Here is a 17,863-nt window from a genome sequence, read left to right on the forward strand (position 1 = left end):
GTGCAATTACATTTAAAAATCCATACGCCTTACTCATCCAGGTTATGTATGTCACTGACTAAAGAAAATTTTACTGTTTTTGATACCAAAGGGAAAAAAAAAATCCCCTTCATATGCCAAACATCCTATTTAGTTATTCTTTGTAACCTTCTATTTGAATGTAAGTATTAGAAGCTCTGCACATGACTACTGGGAATTAAGCATAGCAATACCTTTAAAAAAAGCTTCAGAATACAGCTCTGTACGAATCATTCACTCAGAAAACTGCTGTGAATTAGCTCATACCAGCTTCCTTATCTAGCTTAAATTAAATGCCAGAGAATGCCTGAAGAAAGGGCTATCCTACAAACAGGTAGGAGAGAACACCGATTTCTAACACTAATAGTTTTCAATTTAACTAGAAATTTTTAAAGTAGCTATTCCCATACGTATTTTAGAGATCTGGAACTACTATATACTTTCATGCAATACATCTCAACTCTTATGTGCAGCTTTCAACAAATACGAATGAGATTTACTAAGCACACAACTGTTATTGTGATCCTCAGCTTGGTTTAACGGCCGGTAGTACTGGAAGTGCAAATACGCTACAAAAGTTGTCAAGGAGAAGCTAAAGCTATCTAAAGCTGAAGAGGACTCTTTTCAGAGTAAACAAGATACTGGAATCAACAAGAATTAACTTATCAGGTTCAGGTTTGAGAGGAAAACCTTACTGAAACTCACCAAAATCCACTGCTACTTTACCAGTGTAAGCAACCAAGCAAAAGTCCATTGCTTTACTTTCACGCTAACACACACAGAGGAAATATTTTACAGTTGGAGTTCAGGGGATCAAAGAAGGACGGAATAGAACAGCCCAAGATGCATAATTTAAGCACACCATGGATTTTTCACCCTGGAAGTGGTTTTCCTGGTATAATTTAAGGAAGAAACAGTAAATAAAGATGAGATATGTCTTTGGCTGTATAACTGAGCATGAATCTCTGAAAATATTCCAGAACTACCTCAAGCTCTGTCACAACCCAGGAATGGTGTGCTCAGTTCAGAACCTATGATTTTGTATGTGACATTTGCCTTGTCTTCACTCTCTCCGTACTTCTAACTGCATGTTTATTTTACGCAAATGTGAAGGTAAATGGTAGTTAACTCTACCTCTAACACCTAATTGATACAGAAATTCACCTTTCAGTTACAGCTCAGGAGCTTATCAATGTCCTCCAAATTCTTGGGAAACTCATTGCCAAGCTCCCTTTACCTTTGGTGGCTTATCAGCCCTCAGGTGTGAGAGCGCCTGCCTGCAGAACACAAACCACTCTCAGAGGTCAGGCCCAATTTCTTTGGGAAACAGCAAGTGAACTATTCTGTTGCCGCATCTTTCTGGACACTGCTGGTGCTCCTGAGTACAAATACGAGATTAGTCTCACAGCCCATAATCCTATCACATCATAAGCCAGCGTTACACAGAACAGCAAAATTACAACCTTAAACCAGCTCCCAGAAGTGATGAACAGCATAACAGGGGGCTTAGACAGCAGGTAAGGTGTTACCCAAGAATTCTGGCAACAAGCACAGCTGCAAGGGCAAGCACATCATTATTGTGACCAGCAACCATTAAACTAATGTAACACTTGCACTAAGTTTGCTCTAAAATGCTCTGGTCAGACCTGTTATGTCTTGTGCTTTCCCCCCACCCAACAGGGGGATAGAGAAGAGACCTGGAAAAAAAAAAAAAAAAAAAAAAAAAAAAAAAAAAAAAAAAAAAAAAGGCAAAAACTCGTAGGTTGAGATAAAGATGGTGTAATAGGCCAGAAAATGAAGGGAAACAAATATAATAAAGACTGCTACTAATAACAACAATAACAGAATACACAAAGCAAGTGAGGCACAATGCAATTGCTCACCAGCCACGAACCAATGCCCAGCGTGTCCCCGAGCAGCAGCACCCCCCAGCCAGCTCCTCCCAGCTCAGATCTCAGATGGCATCTTGCTTAGCAATAAGGCATGGGACATCCCTCTGGCCAGCCTGGGCCAGCTGTCCTGGCTGTGTCCTCTCCCAGCTCCACGGGGCATCCCAGCCCCCTCGCTAGCAGGGCAGCACGAGGAGCTGAAACATCCTGGGCTCTGTGTGACACTGCTCTGCAACAGCTAACACATCTGTGTGTTATCAGAGTTATTCTCATCCCAAATCCAAAATGCTGCACCATAGCAATGACTAGGAAGAAAATTAACTCTATCCCAGACAAAAATCAGGACAGCACCTCATCTAGGATCACATTACACAAGACCTTAGTCTCCTCTAAGAAGTTAAGGTGTTCCTAAAACAATGGACAATCCTCCCCCTAAATCATGAAAAAATATCTCAGCACCATTTCAGGCATTACAATCAGTTAATGTTGTCTCCTTTTATGCTTTACATTTGAGAGTCCTTTCAGACTCATGCAGAAATTATACTGAAGACTCACACCTCTAGCAAAGTTGATTTTTGACTGATTGACTGATTCGTCAATGCCATTCTGTTCCACAAACACCTGAGAAAGTACAGCTTAAGAGACCCATTTTGTGCGAAACTTAGACAAGTACCTTCTTGCTTTTTGCACAGTAGAAGAATAAAACAAAATAGCACATTTAGTGAGTTGAAGTGAAAAAGTAACAGCATTTTACACCTACAAAACCAGCTCAGATTGAAAGGATCAAAAGAATGTAGCTTTGTGATATTTCAACAGTTTGTAATATTCAAAGACTTCTCCTCCTTGCCTCAATACTATATGCAATGTCAAAGTAATTTATAAATGTATGTAGGGGTAAATAGATCTTTATCTTCTTTTAATCTCAAAAGAATTCATTTCTGGCAATTAATTCTACTAACTTACCACATAAAATTTGCAAAGCTGACAAAATACCAAGACAAAAATACCAAACCACACATCCTGCCAAGATCTTGCTTCATTTCTAATCAGGCTTGACTTTGCTAGTAAATTAAGTGCTAACAAAGGACTAAGGTTTGTTGCAGGCTCATTTGTTGGTTTGTGGCTGGTTTTTTTTTAGTGCTCTTGTTTCAGAGAGGTGGGGCAAGGAGTCAGAGAAACACGCTATTTAGAAATTCTTTGCTTGATATACTTAACAAAAATTCTGCTTTTTAATCTGACTTCTTCCAAGTTGAGGCTGACAGTCACACAGGAAGTGGCCACTACAAGTTCTATTTCCTGGAACCGAAATTCGGAAGGTATATCTTATTAGTGGATATTCTCAACTCTGCAGGGCTACTCACAGGCAAGAGAAGTTCATGCAGCGATCAGTGTCTAGAGTAGCTCAGAGTAAATAAATGAAGCCTTCTGAGCACAAACAAGGCCATTAATAATAATTAAAAAGCTGTGCATGAAGCATACTCTTCTACTTAGAACTCCCACTGGACAACCCCCGATTTGTCTACGTAGTACCTGTATGAAGTTCTGCTCATTTTAAGATTACTTACTATTCTGCCTCACTACTTATTCTGGTGCATTTTCTCCTGTGTTACCAACAGCTCTCTGAAACAAGCTGCTCCTGAAACCTTTAAGCACCTTCTGTGCATGGCTTGGAACTACACCTGGTCCTTAGACTAAATCAACACGCAGCATGTTCCTATGGCTGCTACTGAAGAATAATACTGCTAAGAATATCATGTATGCTACTGGAAGATCTGTAGCGGACATGCTACAGAAGTTATTCTGAACCTGCTTTAGCATTTCCAACAGTACTCAAACATCGTTGTTTATACCAGTCATAAATGTGAGGTGTGTCAGATGCTTCCCCCTTTTTAGTTCAATTTCAGCAAGGTGACAAAGAAACATCAGTTAAGTATTAAAGGGAGTGAAGTGACTAATAATGTTAAAACTGAATTGATCTATTCCTTTCACAGTCCTCCATATTTTCTAAATGAATATACTCAATTTTGATTAGCTTCCATCCTAAGCCTGAACTATTTTTTCTTGCTATTCCACACTCTTTCTTGAAGGAGATTTCAAATTCTTCTCCTCGCTAGGTTATGCGGACATTTTAGAAACAGAAGCCAGACAAAGTTGTGTGCATCACCCATTTCTGTTAAAAATGGAACTAAGTACGTAGTAATTTACACGTTCTTCTGTATATCAATAAAACTGATTTCCACAAAGTAGAAAAAAATTCTAGTGTCAAACCCTAGTTTTGCAAATTCATCACAAGTTTACCCTGGCAGAAGCACAAAGCATGCAGAAGACACCAAACCCACCACCCAAAGGCTTTCCAGGCTAAGTAACGTGTCTCACAGCCAGGTCTGCGAGGTTGTTAGTCACTCACCTTCCCTCATTGATCTTTGCCTTTTCTCCTTGGCAAGGGAAGTTCTCAATGTAACCCAGACTGCAGTTGATCCGCGTCCAGTCAGGCTGGCACACAGCGAGGAAGTGAGGGCGCAGTCTGCCTATGGCGTACTTGGCAATGTCCGTCAGCGACTGGCTAGCAGCTGCTCCAAAAATGAAGGTCCCAATGGCTTTGTAAATAGTGGCTATGTAGTTATTTCTGACAAATGAATTTGAGTGCAAATTGTTATAAAAGACAGAGAGAGTCTCTCCTAGGATTATCTGAAAGAAAAAGAAGGACAGCAGTTAAAGGAAGACAGTGACTTGAGAGAAAAAGATTACTCTTGTTACTACTTCATTATGTAGTTTCAAAAAAAATTGATTCGGCTCCAGAATTAATTTTCCCAGGAATTGGTAGTAACCATTCATAAAGCTTTAAAAAACATTTTTATATAAAAGTTAAAAGAACATTTTGCCTTACCCTGCTTTATGCCGAGCTTTATACAAATATGCTGATTGCCAAGATTTACTAAAACAAAGCCTTCTCAGAGGAAGATTCAACCATACTATTTAACATGGCTCTGATCAGAAGCATTTCCTCTAGCTTTAGGTTTTATCCTACACTGAGTCTTCCTTAGCTAAGTTTCCACTAGGCTTTTTTTTTTTCCTGTCAGAAAGTTTGGTGTTATTTTGGTGAAGCCAGGAACTATTCTGAAGGATCAAAATCTGATTTCTAGATGTGAAAGGACAGTTATTTAAGCAAAGAAACCTCTATATCTCAAGAAAATTTTATCTTTAGGGGAGAAAAAAGCTAATGACAAATATTACCAAGGGCTTTCAAGGTATAAGCATCACAAATATATTAAGTGTTGATAAGAAAATAGATATAATTTTATTTTCCAATAACTTCTGTCTTTTGCAGAAAGCGTATTTTTCTTAAACTAAGCATACAAAACCTCAGCGTCACTTGATAGAGTTAATGCTCCACGCCAGAGAGGCTGGGCATGAGCCAGCCAGTCCCATTTGACACAGAAGGGCTCTCCTCACACAGGTGATAAAATGGAAGCAAGGCTGCATGCAGTTAGGCAGGTATCATTAGAAATCCTGTAAGGATTAAATGATGGCTCCATCTGTCACTTGAGAGAGTGACATGTCCACAACCCCAGAGAGGCAGAGCTTGAGCAAATAAGGCTGTCATTAGACACTGGCACCTGGGCAAACGAGGCAGCTGTTAGTAGCTTTGCACACTTCAGGCAGGCAGACAAGCCAATGAGGGTATGACACTGATAGCTTTTGGGTTCTGCACGCTACCAAAACATGGACCGAAACAGAGGAACGATGAAACATGGACTAAAATGAAACATGGACTAAAGCTGAAGAAGTTACATTTCAGGCACAGCAGAAATCAAAGCTCTCAGACAGAATCTACCCATCCCACAGAGTGTCCTCTTAGCAAGGATAGCTGAAATGAAGCGTCACAGCCATGACCATGTATTGGCTCGTAAAGAACTAATCCCTTTTAGAGAACACGGCTGAAAAAGTTGGAAGGCCACTCATCTCAGCTGAGGCGATTACAGAAACAAGTTATGTCAGTGGTATCTGGGCTCAGAGCATTCGTCTTCAGTGATCTGTATAGGCATTAAGACACCAACATTTGCTTCTTTCTACCATCTGACTTGAAATAAGCTAGATGGACCTCAGCTGTTACCCAGCATGGCTGCTCCTTGGCAATTCTGCCTGCCGGGTTTGAGCATAAACATGTAAAATAAAGGGGGGGAGGATTTAAAAAATCTGCTGCATTTATGTTCTAAAGCACAGCTTTTCCTGTAAAAGGAAAGTAAGTCAGTTCTGGTTCCCAACCCCACATTTCTACAGGTAAGGATAAAAAATTCACTTCAAGAGCACACATCAGCTACAGGTTGAGCTACATGTTGGAACCTCGATAAAAATCCATACCTACAGTATCTATACAAGAGACTCAGACTGCCATGATATTTCCTGCTTTTAATCCATTTGCCCAGAAAAACAGCCAGCTGACATTCTGCTTTAGCTGCTCATTATCCTGCTCTAATTTCTGACATATTCCTGGATAAGTAGTTAAACACCTAAAAATCTTGTTTGGCATAAAAAGTTTCAACACTGCTGAAACTGTAGCTGCCGTCAAATTTGATGTCACCCAGCACAAAGGCATGAGTGGAATCTGAAGTTTTTTGGTAGATCTGGACAGAAATGAAGCCCCTGTTGAGGGGCCATTGTGGGAATTTAAGTACAGTCCCACAAGACATAAAACAAAGTAACTGGTGAGATCCAGCTTTCCACTCCACCCATGCTCAATGGCATGGTCCTGCCACTTCTTGCATGAGCTGTGAGGAGAAGGGAAGGGGGTGACAGTCCCCTGCCCCACAGAGCACAGCTGAACCACATTAGGTGCAGCAAAGTGAAACCCAGCACTAACTCAGACAGCTGGACACTGTTTTATTCTCACCTTCAGAGTAAGTTCAGGAAAAAAATCTCCCTAGCTCCTTATTCTTTGTGTTCTAAAGCTATGGTTGTGCTACGTTCTGACTTGAAGTCATAATATTATGTTTTGTCTTATTCCAGAACTTTTTACCTCCAGCCTATTTCCAGTGGCTCTGTGGCAAACAGAAATATTTACTTAATAGGTTATGATAACTCGCCTCCTGAGCAGTAGCTCCCAAAAGAGGAAAGCTTTAAACAGACATTTAACACACGAGTCTTATTCTTAACCCATAAAAGCTCTCTTCATTCCTGTATCTTACAAACTGTAGAATTAAGTCACCTAAAAACCAAAATATGCCACTATAGTTCTGTGGTGTTCTTTTCCTGTTCTTCACTTATATTTGTTTGGCTTCAAATGAAAACTTTTTAGTTATCCTTACCAGAACACCATTTCTCCTGCTTTAGCAGCAAAGCTATGGGCATTACTTTAAAGTTTGAGAAATCCTATAGAAAAATGTTTTAGAGATCTGTATTACAGACTGCCCCTCCTTCCCACCCCCCATTGAAATCAAAATGCAATGAAAAAAAAAAAAAGTTTAACTTACAACAATTATACTGAAAGGAACAATTATTCCTGCTAACAACTTATAAGAAATGGTGTCCTCTTTGTATGGATACTGGATGGATTCGTCACTACAGAAAAATCCTCTCTGGAAGGGGATACGTCTTGAATTGAGAATTGCAAAAGGCAAGCCAGCTAGCAAAAAGGAATAAAAAATACATTACAAAAGCAACATTTAATCTCTGGTGATTATTACACCCCCGCGTTTCCAAGGAGCAGTGCATGAAGAGGAAGGGACATGCAGCAGGTGGGAAGGCTGTGCGCTCTGCCCAAGGGCTGCCTCCTCCCGGGAGAGGCTGCTGAGCCACGTGCACAGGTTTGAGGAAGGAGAGAGAGGACAGGATTTCCTTCACCTTCACGTTCGTGGCACACGAAGCATGAAAGCATGCCGAAACCATGACTGAGTAAACAGTTTAGTGACAGCCACCGAGTGGCTCAATTTGCTGCTGCTGCCACAATTACCCACTCCTCCTTTACATTGCAGTGAGCAGCAGCTGCCCCTTTATGCCTTCCCTGGCCAGCTTTGGAAAGCAGGAGAGCAGAAACTGCATTTCGTGATAGCAGAAGAGGGGTGCTCCTCGGGGAGTGCAAGTGCAGAGGGAGATTTCAGGAAGGAGCAGGGGAAGGATGACAAGGTGAGCATGCAGCCTCCTCACTCCAGGCACACTGGTTAGGTCCCAGGAATAACGTGGTCACTGCACACACCCAACAGCCTCGGGGCTTGGAGGTTTCGTTCCCGTTTTCCATCAAAAGGAGTTTCTGTCATCTTAAGGACAAGATGAAGGCACACCATGGACTGTGCACCAGGAGACCTGCAACACTAATTGAAGCTAGGCATTTGAATGGCAGAGTTTAAGAGAAGTTCACAAGAGGATACAAACTCTTACCAAGGCATTTTTAAAACCCTGATCCTCTGTCTGAGGCTCAAAGATTGCAGGCACTGCTCCTACAGGGATGAATAACCTCAGAAGGATGTGACTGTATGGAAGAAGAGAAATGGGAGACCACCAAGAACCTTCACTAAGTCTTCAACTTAGGGATTTACAAGCTGAAGAGAACTTGATTTTGTGCTCGAAATACGGTAGCATCACACAAAATGCATACCAGATGAGAGCTGGACAAAGAAAAGTCATTTGGGGAAGACCCTCCTGCTTATATACCAGTTAGGGATCACAAGGATGAAAGACGGGCTCCATCCTGCCTACAGGAGAGATGCCACCGTGATCACACTTCCCTCCTCAGGACCTTTGTGTCAGGGCACAGCCCAGCTTTCTCTTCCCACATACATACCAGCCACCCCCAGGTAAGTGTCTACAAACAAAGATAATATAGAAAGGACAGAGAAGATGACATCGGGAAGAAAAAATATCAAATGCTGCAAAAAATTAGGGAGTAGGGAAGGAGTAGAGCTCAGAGTTATAGCTAAACTTCACAAAAGTGAAAGAGAAAACACTGGATACTTCTCAAACTCCTTCCCCCTTGAATCTCCACTCGGGAAGCCCTCCAAACAAAGTCCAACTCGTGGTGCAGACACAGATGAGGAACACGGTGGTTACGCCAATGTTTCGCTCCAGCTTTTGCTGTTTACGTCACAGAGAAGTGACTTTTAAACAAACGCTTCAGTTTCAAAACTGAGAGGGAAGAATGAATGACAAGCCAGTGACTCATGAGGTGAAAACTTCCTCGAGGCAACCTGAGAGTGACGCAGTGCTGGGACACAGCTGAGTAGCTCGGGGCTTGTTGCAGTGCCCATCACTCAGAATCAAACACGCTCTGCACTGCTCCACTTACACAAATCCAAGCTTCCTACCACTTCCAGGGAGGAGAAAAGCCCTGCCATTGTGAAGAGGGGTTGTTTCCAGATCCATGCCAGGGGGACTACAACTGATCTGGCTCTGGAAGCCATCCAGGCACATCGACCGAGCAGAGGAGGGACAGCAGGACGGGCTGAGAGCCAAGCCAGAGCCTCTCCAAAACACTGAGCCATTCAGACAGCAGCCAGCGCGCTGCCCCGGGAGCTGGGCTGTGCAGGACAGTGCAAAAGCAGCCCTTCTACCAGGGAAAGAAAAAGAAAACATAACAAAACAACAAAAAAATACTAGCGTTCCTTGATCCTAATAGCAAGGATAGCAGGGATTTGGAAGACATCACAGCCCAGCTCTCATTTCTGCCTTGCTCCGTGGTGGTGTTACAGCAGCACGCCTGCACATCAGCTGCAGATCAGTGTTTAGCTCCCTTGTGCGAGGGAGGAGGCAGAAGTAGCGTGCAGCCACGAGGGAAGGTGCTGCTCATCAACACGAGGCCATGATGCATTTCCAACACCATTTATCCCATAGAAGTATGATGGAACAAGGGATGTTTTTGCCCTAGACACACACTAACAAGAAGATTCAAGACTTCTTTAGATCTTAAGGTTAAAAATGAGGACTGATATGCGACTGATAAAATGGACTGATAAAATAAGGCTGATTTTTTACAGGATTTTCTCTTTCAAAGTTGGTAGTTTCCAATCATCCCTGTAAAGCAGTCACTCACACAATTAAGCTCAGCCTACAAACACAAACCACAGCATCCCAGAATTGCTGAGGCTGGCAGGGGCCTCTGGGTCCATTCAGCCCAACCCCTGCCCAAGCAGGGACACCCAGAGCAGGTTGCCCAGGACCACGTCCAGGCAGCTACCAAAACCCAACACCTCTGCTCTCCTAGGCGTTGTCACTGGCATGTCACCAGCTGTGTATCATCCCTTTTAAAGACCTGCTTTATGATTAATGGCATGAAGGTGGCTTCATCCCCACTTCCTCCTACCCCCACCTTACTGCTCCAAATTCTCATGGCTGGAAAGGAGGCAAGTTTCTGGAGGGCTCAGGTTATGTTTTAAAAGTGTTTTTTTTTTCCTTGCAAAGAGAAGTTGTTTGAAATGTGTGCTCACTCTTCAGCAATACTGAGATTCTGCTCTGATTAGTCTGTAATTGCTTGCAGCACTGTCCTGTATCAAGAGCATGCAAACAGAATAGTTAACTAAACAACAAACTTGGTGTTTGCTTTGCATTTTAAGCTACTAGGAACCAGCTAAGATAAGTTAGACTGCCCTCTTTCACAGCTTCTCTCCATCACTCAAGTGCTGAGGTGCATCTTCATCTGTCTGATGTTCCACTGCTCGTGTTTGTTAGACCAAGAGTCGCGTAATAAAGCAATGAAGAGCATGGTAAAAGAACTCACATTTCACCCTAGCACTCAGAACGTCTCCCCAGGCTTAAGAGAGAAGGACTCTGATCTTCCTGAGCTATAATCCTTCAAGCAGTATTACCGAGACAACATATGAAGTATTGCGCAGTCATTTGTGTCCAGCAGTGGACTACTGACAGACCAGCACTAGGTATGAAAGCATATAATGGGTTGCTCCATGGAGCTTTGAGGGAAGTACTACACCTACACCTGAAGGCCACCGAGTATGGGGAAGAACATCCATTAATTATGGGAGTCACAGACAGTTTCCTGAAGTCATAACCAGCAACACTCAAATAAGAAAGCCAGTAGCTTTGAGTCAGAAAGCACGATTTCGTTGAGACAGTCTTAAAAAGTTTGATATTTACCTACAATTAATCCAAAGACTAATCCAAAGAGCTATGCTGTGTAACATAACACTGTTAAAAATTTTATACAGTTTGTTACATGTAATATTTTTTTTTTCCAGTTTCTTCCAGTTGTAACTGATTAAAGAAACAATTGCAGCAGACTTATCTTCTTGTTCTGAGCATGTCTCAGTGCTGAAAGGAGACATGTTCCATTAAAAGCTGGCGCAGAAGTTTTAGTTTCCAAAAGCCAGCTTACTGGCAGTTTTATCAGATTGATCTAATACTATCAAACCGAAACCTTCAGTCAACAGAACTACATTTGCTATTTACCATTTGCACAGTCCAAGGCAGTTGCTAATCAGTAACCAAAAAGACATCAAGATCCAGTAAAGCACTCTCCCGGGATCTACAGATACCCCCTCAAAACACGCTCCATACAGCAGGTTTAATTTACTCCTTTTAAATACACATTGATTGGTTTCACTGTTAGCTGGTTTAGAGGGGAAGGGAGCAAAGGAGAAGTCAGAATAGGGAGACAACAGCAACCCCTGTTTCTGGCAAGCAAAACCATTGAGAAAATGCACCGTAACTGAGGGTTTTGCTGTTTTAAGTGCCTGAGTTTGTTTAGAAAAATAAACAAATCCCACATAAACAAGCCTGACACTTAGATTGAAATCCTTTCAAACATAGACCTTTAGTACTTCTGCAGTGTAAGTACACATCCCTCCAAGATAAAAGACAGAAATACACAGTTCAGCTTTCATACAAACACAAAAATACAAGCAACACAACTGGCATAATGTCTGAACAAGGCAAAGCCTCTCACTGTAATAAGCACAAAGTTAGTTAGCCCTATATTGTGATGGACTTTTTTTTTTTAAAAAAAACCCTGAAAGATACCATCATTTCAGAGGACAGGCATAAGAAAAAATAACAGAATTTTAGACCTGTTGCAGGATAAGCCTACCTAGACATGAGATGTATCCACCTGGAAGTATCAAGGTTATTTATCAAGGAATAGTAGTAAAAAATCAGCAGCAAATCACTGGGCAGTAGGGGTGAATGCTACATCTTGCACAATCACACTGACACACTATGTTAAAAGAAAGGCCCTGCTTTTTCTACAAATACCCATTTCCCCCTAACCAAGCTTCAAAGTGCAGAGTCTGGCAAACAAACGGGAGAATTACTAAAAACCAGCTGGACTCAGTTTTAGACAAAAGTAAGAAAAGTAATTGGATTTGTCTCTTTAGTAAGAAGTAGAGATGGCAAAGGGTCATTAAAGGCTCTCTACTGAGTACTTCTCAGATGACAATACCAAAAAAGCATCCCTGATGCGTACTTGTAAAGGTTTACAAGTCAACTGCAGCAGGGTGAAGAAATTGCCTAAAGGGAAAATGACAACAGGTATGTTAAGAGGAACTATAAGGTTGGGAGAAGGTTACTGGCAGGGTAATCTCAGGGATCAAGTCACGGAGCTAGCACTACGCAGTGTATAATTTATTAATGATTCTGGCATAACTAGCAGATGTACTGCTGACAAAGCTGGCAACTCTTTGACACACTAGAAGATCAAGGTCATCCAGTTTTGCCTGCAAAACCACTTTAAGGACAAGAGAGATGGAGATTTGTCCATTAATGAGTTCAGAGTTATGCACTTGGAGGTTAAGCTACGCAGATGAGCTTGTCATTTCAGCGTACAAGAGGGGGAAAATCGTTTCCTATGGCTGCTGTACATCAATAGAGCAGCCATTAGACAAGGCTTTTCCAAAGCACTTCTTCATGGAGCTAAAAGCTGACCATTACCACGCAGGCTGAAAGAACATCACACTAGGATTGCATAGGGTTATTATCCCTCCTACTCTCCTCAGGAGGGACATCACTTTACATTCATCTACACTGTATGTCAGTAGCCAGATATATTGCTGTCCTGTCTTGACCCCTCAGGTTTTCTGCATGATATTTTGGTGAGACAATCATTTGGACTTAAAGAAAAAAGTTTTGCTGGTTGGTTTACATTGTTTTATTTTTTAAATGCTGCTTTGTTGTCTGAGAACTTCATCTTCCTAGTCTAATTTCCAATTATTAATTGATCAACTACTGATAGAGACCTCCTTAATTCTAGAAGAGAGGATTAATAGGATTATAGAGGAATTAAGAGGAATACTAGGATTAGGAGAACAGGTGGTTGACACCAGGAAACAGTGAATACATTTCTGACAGAACAGACTTATACCTCAGTGCTTCACTAGTGGGTTGCAATAATCTAGAAAGACAAAGTTAAGGCTCTTCTTGAAGAGCTGAGAGAATAGCAGACAGCAAAGCCATCACCACTTTCAACTTATTAGCTAATGTCAACTTCATTAGAACTGCTTTAAACTAGGGAAGACCTAGATTTCCAATGGAAAAAGCGTGGTATTTGGTAAGTGGTATTTTGAGATTAAGTCCTCTTACACCAGAAATTCAAGACAGTCAAGGCAGAAGCCAAGTTAATGCTTCTCCTGTATGTTCTGTAGAGACCTGCTACTACGTTCATCAGCAAAAGCATTCATAGTATTCATCTGTACAACACTAGAAAACATGCCTGGAAACATTCATTTTACAATGACTTAGCTGAAATTTCCAAGACTTTGTTATTACCCCATGTAGCTACCTGCATTCTGGGCAGGCTGCTACTGGTCTCTCACAGCTCCTTACAGACAAGTTAGATTTTTGCTTCTCTTTTTCAGTTTTATAACAGCTCCACTTTCCATTTATGTAAAGAACTTTAAAGTTCATGAGAGCACCTAGGAAGAGCCATCAATCTTTGGTTCACCAAGAGCAACTGCTGCTTTTTGTCAATCAATTTTTGCCAGAAAAAAAGCTGCGTAAGCCATTTACTGCCTAGGGCACAGCAAATGAAAGTGTGAGCAGGTGAGCCAGAGGACAGAAGACAGACTGCTCATTATTTAAAGTAATTTAAGCAGAAGTTTCAACTCTCTCTCCCTACATCTCCCCCTATTCCTTTTTACTCTTTCATATACTTTGTCAACTAAAACCTTCAAGAACAGCTCAAACACACTGACAGCTTGGTCTTCTCATAGTTGTGACCAAACTTCACCTACAAGTTTAAAAACCCTTGCCTGAAGCTCTGTCTACTATTAGGCTGCCAATTATTTTACTCTGGTTCTTACATGGCACCTTCATCGCTGTATTAATAATTGCATCTGAAGGATTGAGAAAAGAAGTACAACCCAAAGTCTACACACTTAATAGGCAAGCTGCCACAATTTAAGATTTGCATCTGGTACAGGTGACTCATTCAAGCACAGAATGTGCTTGGTGCTCCTCTGGTATTGTTGCATCCAACTGCTCTGCAGGGCAGCCGTGCAACAGAAGGGGCTGAAGCTGGTGCAGAGGCTCAGAAGTGGCAGGTGTTGCATCCAATCTCACTCAAGGATGACTGGTCTTTTAATTAAAGTACATCACCCTACACATTACCCCTTCACACAGGGTTATTATGCTGGGTTTAAGCACAGTATTCCTCAGAATAAGCATGGTTTCAAAGACAATACTCATTTGGAGTATAGGAGGTGAAAAGTTAGTGTCAAGCAGAACTCATACCAGAATATGAAATTCATCAGCACTGCCCGAAAAGGTTTCCAGTGCAATGGAAATTATGAGAGTAGCACATTTTCCTATTTGAAAGGTTTCCTATAGTAGAGAAACTCCTGTTTAATAAATAATAAATCTATTAGTTTTAATAACTAGAGACCTAAAAATGAGAAAAGGGATGCTAATGTGCGCTCTAGTGTCAAAATGAAATTTAATTTCAATCAGTTGCAAAAGTATCAGCAGTGGGCCATAAAAAAAGTTATGACAGCAAAAAATGAAACACGTATCTCCACCAATCTGAGTCTTACAATGGCTTAATTTCAGTTCCCTGCTTTATCAGTCTTTACCACAATTGTAACTACATTTGTCCCTTGAGAAACATGAGTTAGCCCAGTAAGTGCTTGTATCATTAATCAGATAGGAACTCTCAATTGAAGTTTCACTGCAAAACGGATCCCTTTCACAAACACAGCAAAGTTTCGCTTCTTTTGTCAGAAAAGAAATCAATAGGTGGCCTCCAAACCTCCAAAACTTTCCTTTGTAGGAAGGAAAACTGACAGCCAGATACTGATGCATATGGTGGAAGGACATATTTCTGAAAACTTTAAGTCTAATTGGTCAAAGAAACAAAACTAAGTGGCTTCCTTTTGGGAAGGCTTTGTGATACTGAAAACAGCAACCTCTGCCAAACCAAACAAAGACTTTGTTCTGTTTTATGAAGTAAAAGACAAAGTGATGTGGCAGGGGGCATTGGAGTTAGGTGATCTTTAAGGTCCCTTCCAATCCAAACCGTTCTGTGACACAACTTGAGTGTACTTCTTCAAGGAGGATAAATTGAGTTCCAGACCCACGACATTCCTTTCACTCAAAGGAAGGAGTCCCAAGCAGCGGATTTAAGAAAAGCTGCATAAGTGCCCCTGAAGGCAGTGGGTCTAAGAATGAGGACTGGGGGAAGAGAAAATTGATTTGTAGGTCAGGTCACCAGAAAAGACCAACTGATGGAGCACATGCAAATGGGCATGGTTAGAGCTTGCCACAAGAGAGACATTGACACACTTTGTCATTGTTCCTTCTACATAAAACTAGACTTCTTAACGATGGAATATCTATGCCCTACTCATTATTGTACATTTGGTGGTTTTTTTTGGTTGTTGGGTTGCACGCACACGCCTTTGAAGTTATTTTATGTTCCACTACAGGCCTATCCTACCAACTGAAACAGACAAGACCTTTCATTATTATTATGCAAGAAAGATGTTGAGGCCATTTCTTACTGGATTCTGAAGATAAGCAATCTTTTAGTGCAGCAAGGAACATACTCATAATATTTCAAGCTATTCTGCTTAGATTTCTTGAGGCTTTGGTGGCTAAAGACTAAATAACTGGATCAGGGATACCTCTACATTGTTGAGTGCTAGAGGGAAGGCCTATAACCACTTTACTCCTCAATTAACCATTCATTTTTCACATTTCAGATATGTTTCCCTTTACTTCCCTCGACTTCTTACCACAAGTTCTTCTTTCTTGTAATGAGACAAAGCTGAGGTTAAGTCCAATGTAGGAACAAGAGTCTGTGAGAACAAAGTTTGCACAAAAGACCTATTTATGAACTCTCTTTGCACGGTACTAGACCCTACTTTTAGCATCAACTCCTTTATTAAAAAGCCTGGTCCTTCCACAAGACTCTTATCTCAGGATAACATTTGGACTAGATGTGGGATAATGAGAACTACTGTTCAATAAGCTCTCATGAATCAGCTTTGAGCCTGTTGAAGGTATTGATTCAAAACATACCACTTCCAAAAACTTTAGCTGCCCTGAAAACAGGTCTCAAGCCTCCATTGAGACAGTCAATGGAGGCAGCAAGAATCCTCCATTGAGACAGCAAGAATCAGCCTGGATATCTGATTCTCCTGTTCTCTGCCTTGTCAACTTTTTCCTTCCATTCTGACTAAAAGCAATATTGAAGTTAGAAAGCATTCAGCTGGAATCCACTTGAAAATCAGTAATTGATAAAAACCTATTTCTTTGGCTCCCTAGTTCTACAGCTCACCCTAGTCCTTAAGTTCTCAGTAAGCACAAAGGCTGTTTTTCACCCTTTGCAAGGGGCTGAAGAACTGCCTACAGACATTTCCAGAACTGTTTCCACAACCCGATTCTCCTCCCCTTCCAAGTTTCAGCAGTGAAGTACAATTACAATTTAAATATCCATTGTTCTGACAGGGTCCCAGCCATTTCAGAGGCAGATTCTTTTTACTCAGTGCAGAGTAGTTTAATTTTGGTTTTATCCTACAGTAACTTCCATCATTCTCAGAAAGAGGTGTTTTACAAGGAGCTCATCAGCTACAGAACTTGGAAGCATCACAAACTTAATCCAAGCCAACTAATAGGCATCAGTTAAGACTTCTTGCATTAGTAGACCAACACTTAAGAGAACAAGGTGGGGGAATCTAAAACCAGAACTAATAAAACCAGTTAGGTTACTGCATTACCTACACACAGCAGTAATATACCTCTGCTACAAAGACTGCCTTTCTCTCACTAGATCACAGGAAACCTGTGTTACGTTATGGTTTGTACATGTTCAAACTGAAACAGAATCAATCTGGATAACAGGTATTGTTGTTGCAAACCTAAAAATGCTTTAGATTTTGACAGTCATTCTCCCCCTTCCCTCCCCCCCCAAAAAAAAAAAACAAACACAAACCATAGGCCAGAAATGATGGATACAGTTATATATTCTAATTCCCTGCACCAAGGCACTATAAGTTTGCTGTGCAAATCCTACACGTACATTAGAGGACTCAACTGAAAAGCTTCAGACAACTATTTTCCTCAAAAACTGAACTAAATACTAATGGTAACAATTGTTGTGTTGACCTTACTTTTATTGAAGAGGAACAAACCTTTAACAAACAAACATTGAAAGCAAAATTTGAGTAAAAAAAGCACATGTATAGGTTCTACAGATATCTGGTGACTTGTTTTAAATGGCTACTTCTACCTTCTAACCAGTTTAATATGTGCAGAGACAAGATGAAACTCCAGGCCAGAGACTTCTGAATAGTTAGATTTTGGCTCTCTAAACCAGCTCAAACCTTACTAAAATTTGGATACAATCAGGCTTAAAGTATTGTTAACAGAACTACCGCAGAGTTGAATTCTTCTTTATTAAAATCATGTGGTCTTGAAAACAGAGCCTCTTTTCTGTAAGCATCTGGATTTTCAGCCTCTGTATCCCACTTTTGAAGGTTTAAGGAATTGTTACACTTTTTAAACAACAAAAAACCACCACCGAG

The 17,863-nt window shown here is 41.1% G+C and overlaps 1 protein-coding gene across 2 annotated transcripts in view; it reads right to left on the reverse strand.

Moving 5' to 3' along the window:
- The window catches only part of PLPP1 (phospholipid phosphatase 1), a 59,211-nt gene that overhangs the window by 26,578 nt on the left and 14,770 nt on the right, over positions 1-17,863 (reverse strand). Inside the window, exons 2-3 of one of the 2 annotated variants that reach the window (XM_032205323.1) lie at positions 7,379-7,530; positions 4,315-4,595 (exon numbers count right to left, since the gene is read on the reverse strand). In XM_032205323.1, the coding sequence (XP_032061214.1) occupies positions 4,315-4,595; positions 7,379-7,530 (433 nt within the window). The remainder of the gene's footprint in view (positions 1-4,314; positions 4,596-7,378; positions 7,531-17,863) is intronic. The other variant, XM_032205322.1, reaches the window with a different exon arrangement.

Source organism: Aythya fuligula, chromosome Z, assembly GCF_009819795.1.
Source record: "Aythya fuligula isolate bAytFul2 chromosome Z, bAytFul2.pri, whole genome shotgun sequence".
NCBI classification, from domain to species: domain Eukaryota; kingdom Metazoa; phylum Chordata; class Aves; order Anseriformes; family Anatidae; genus Aythya; species Aythya fuligula.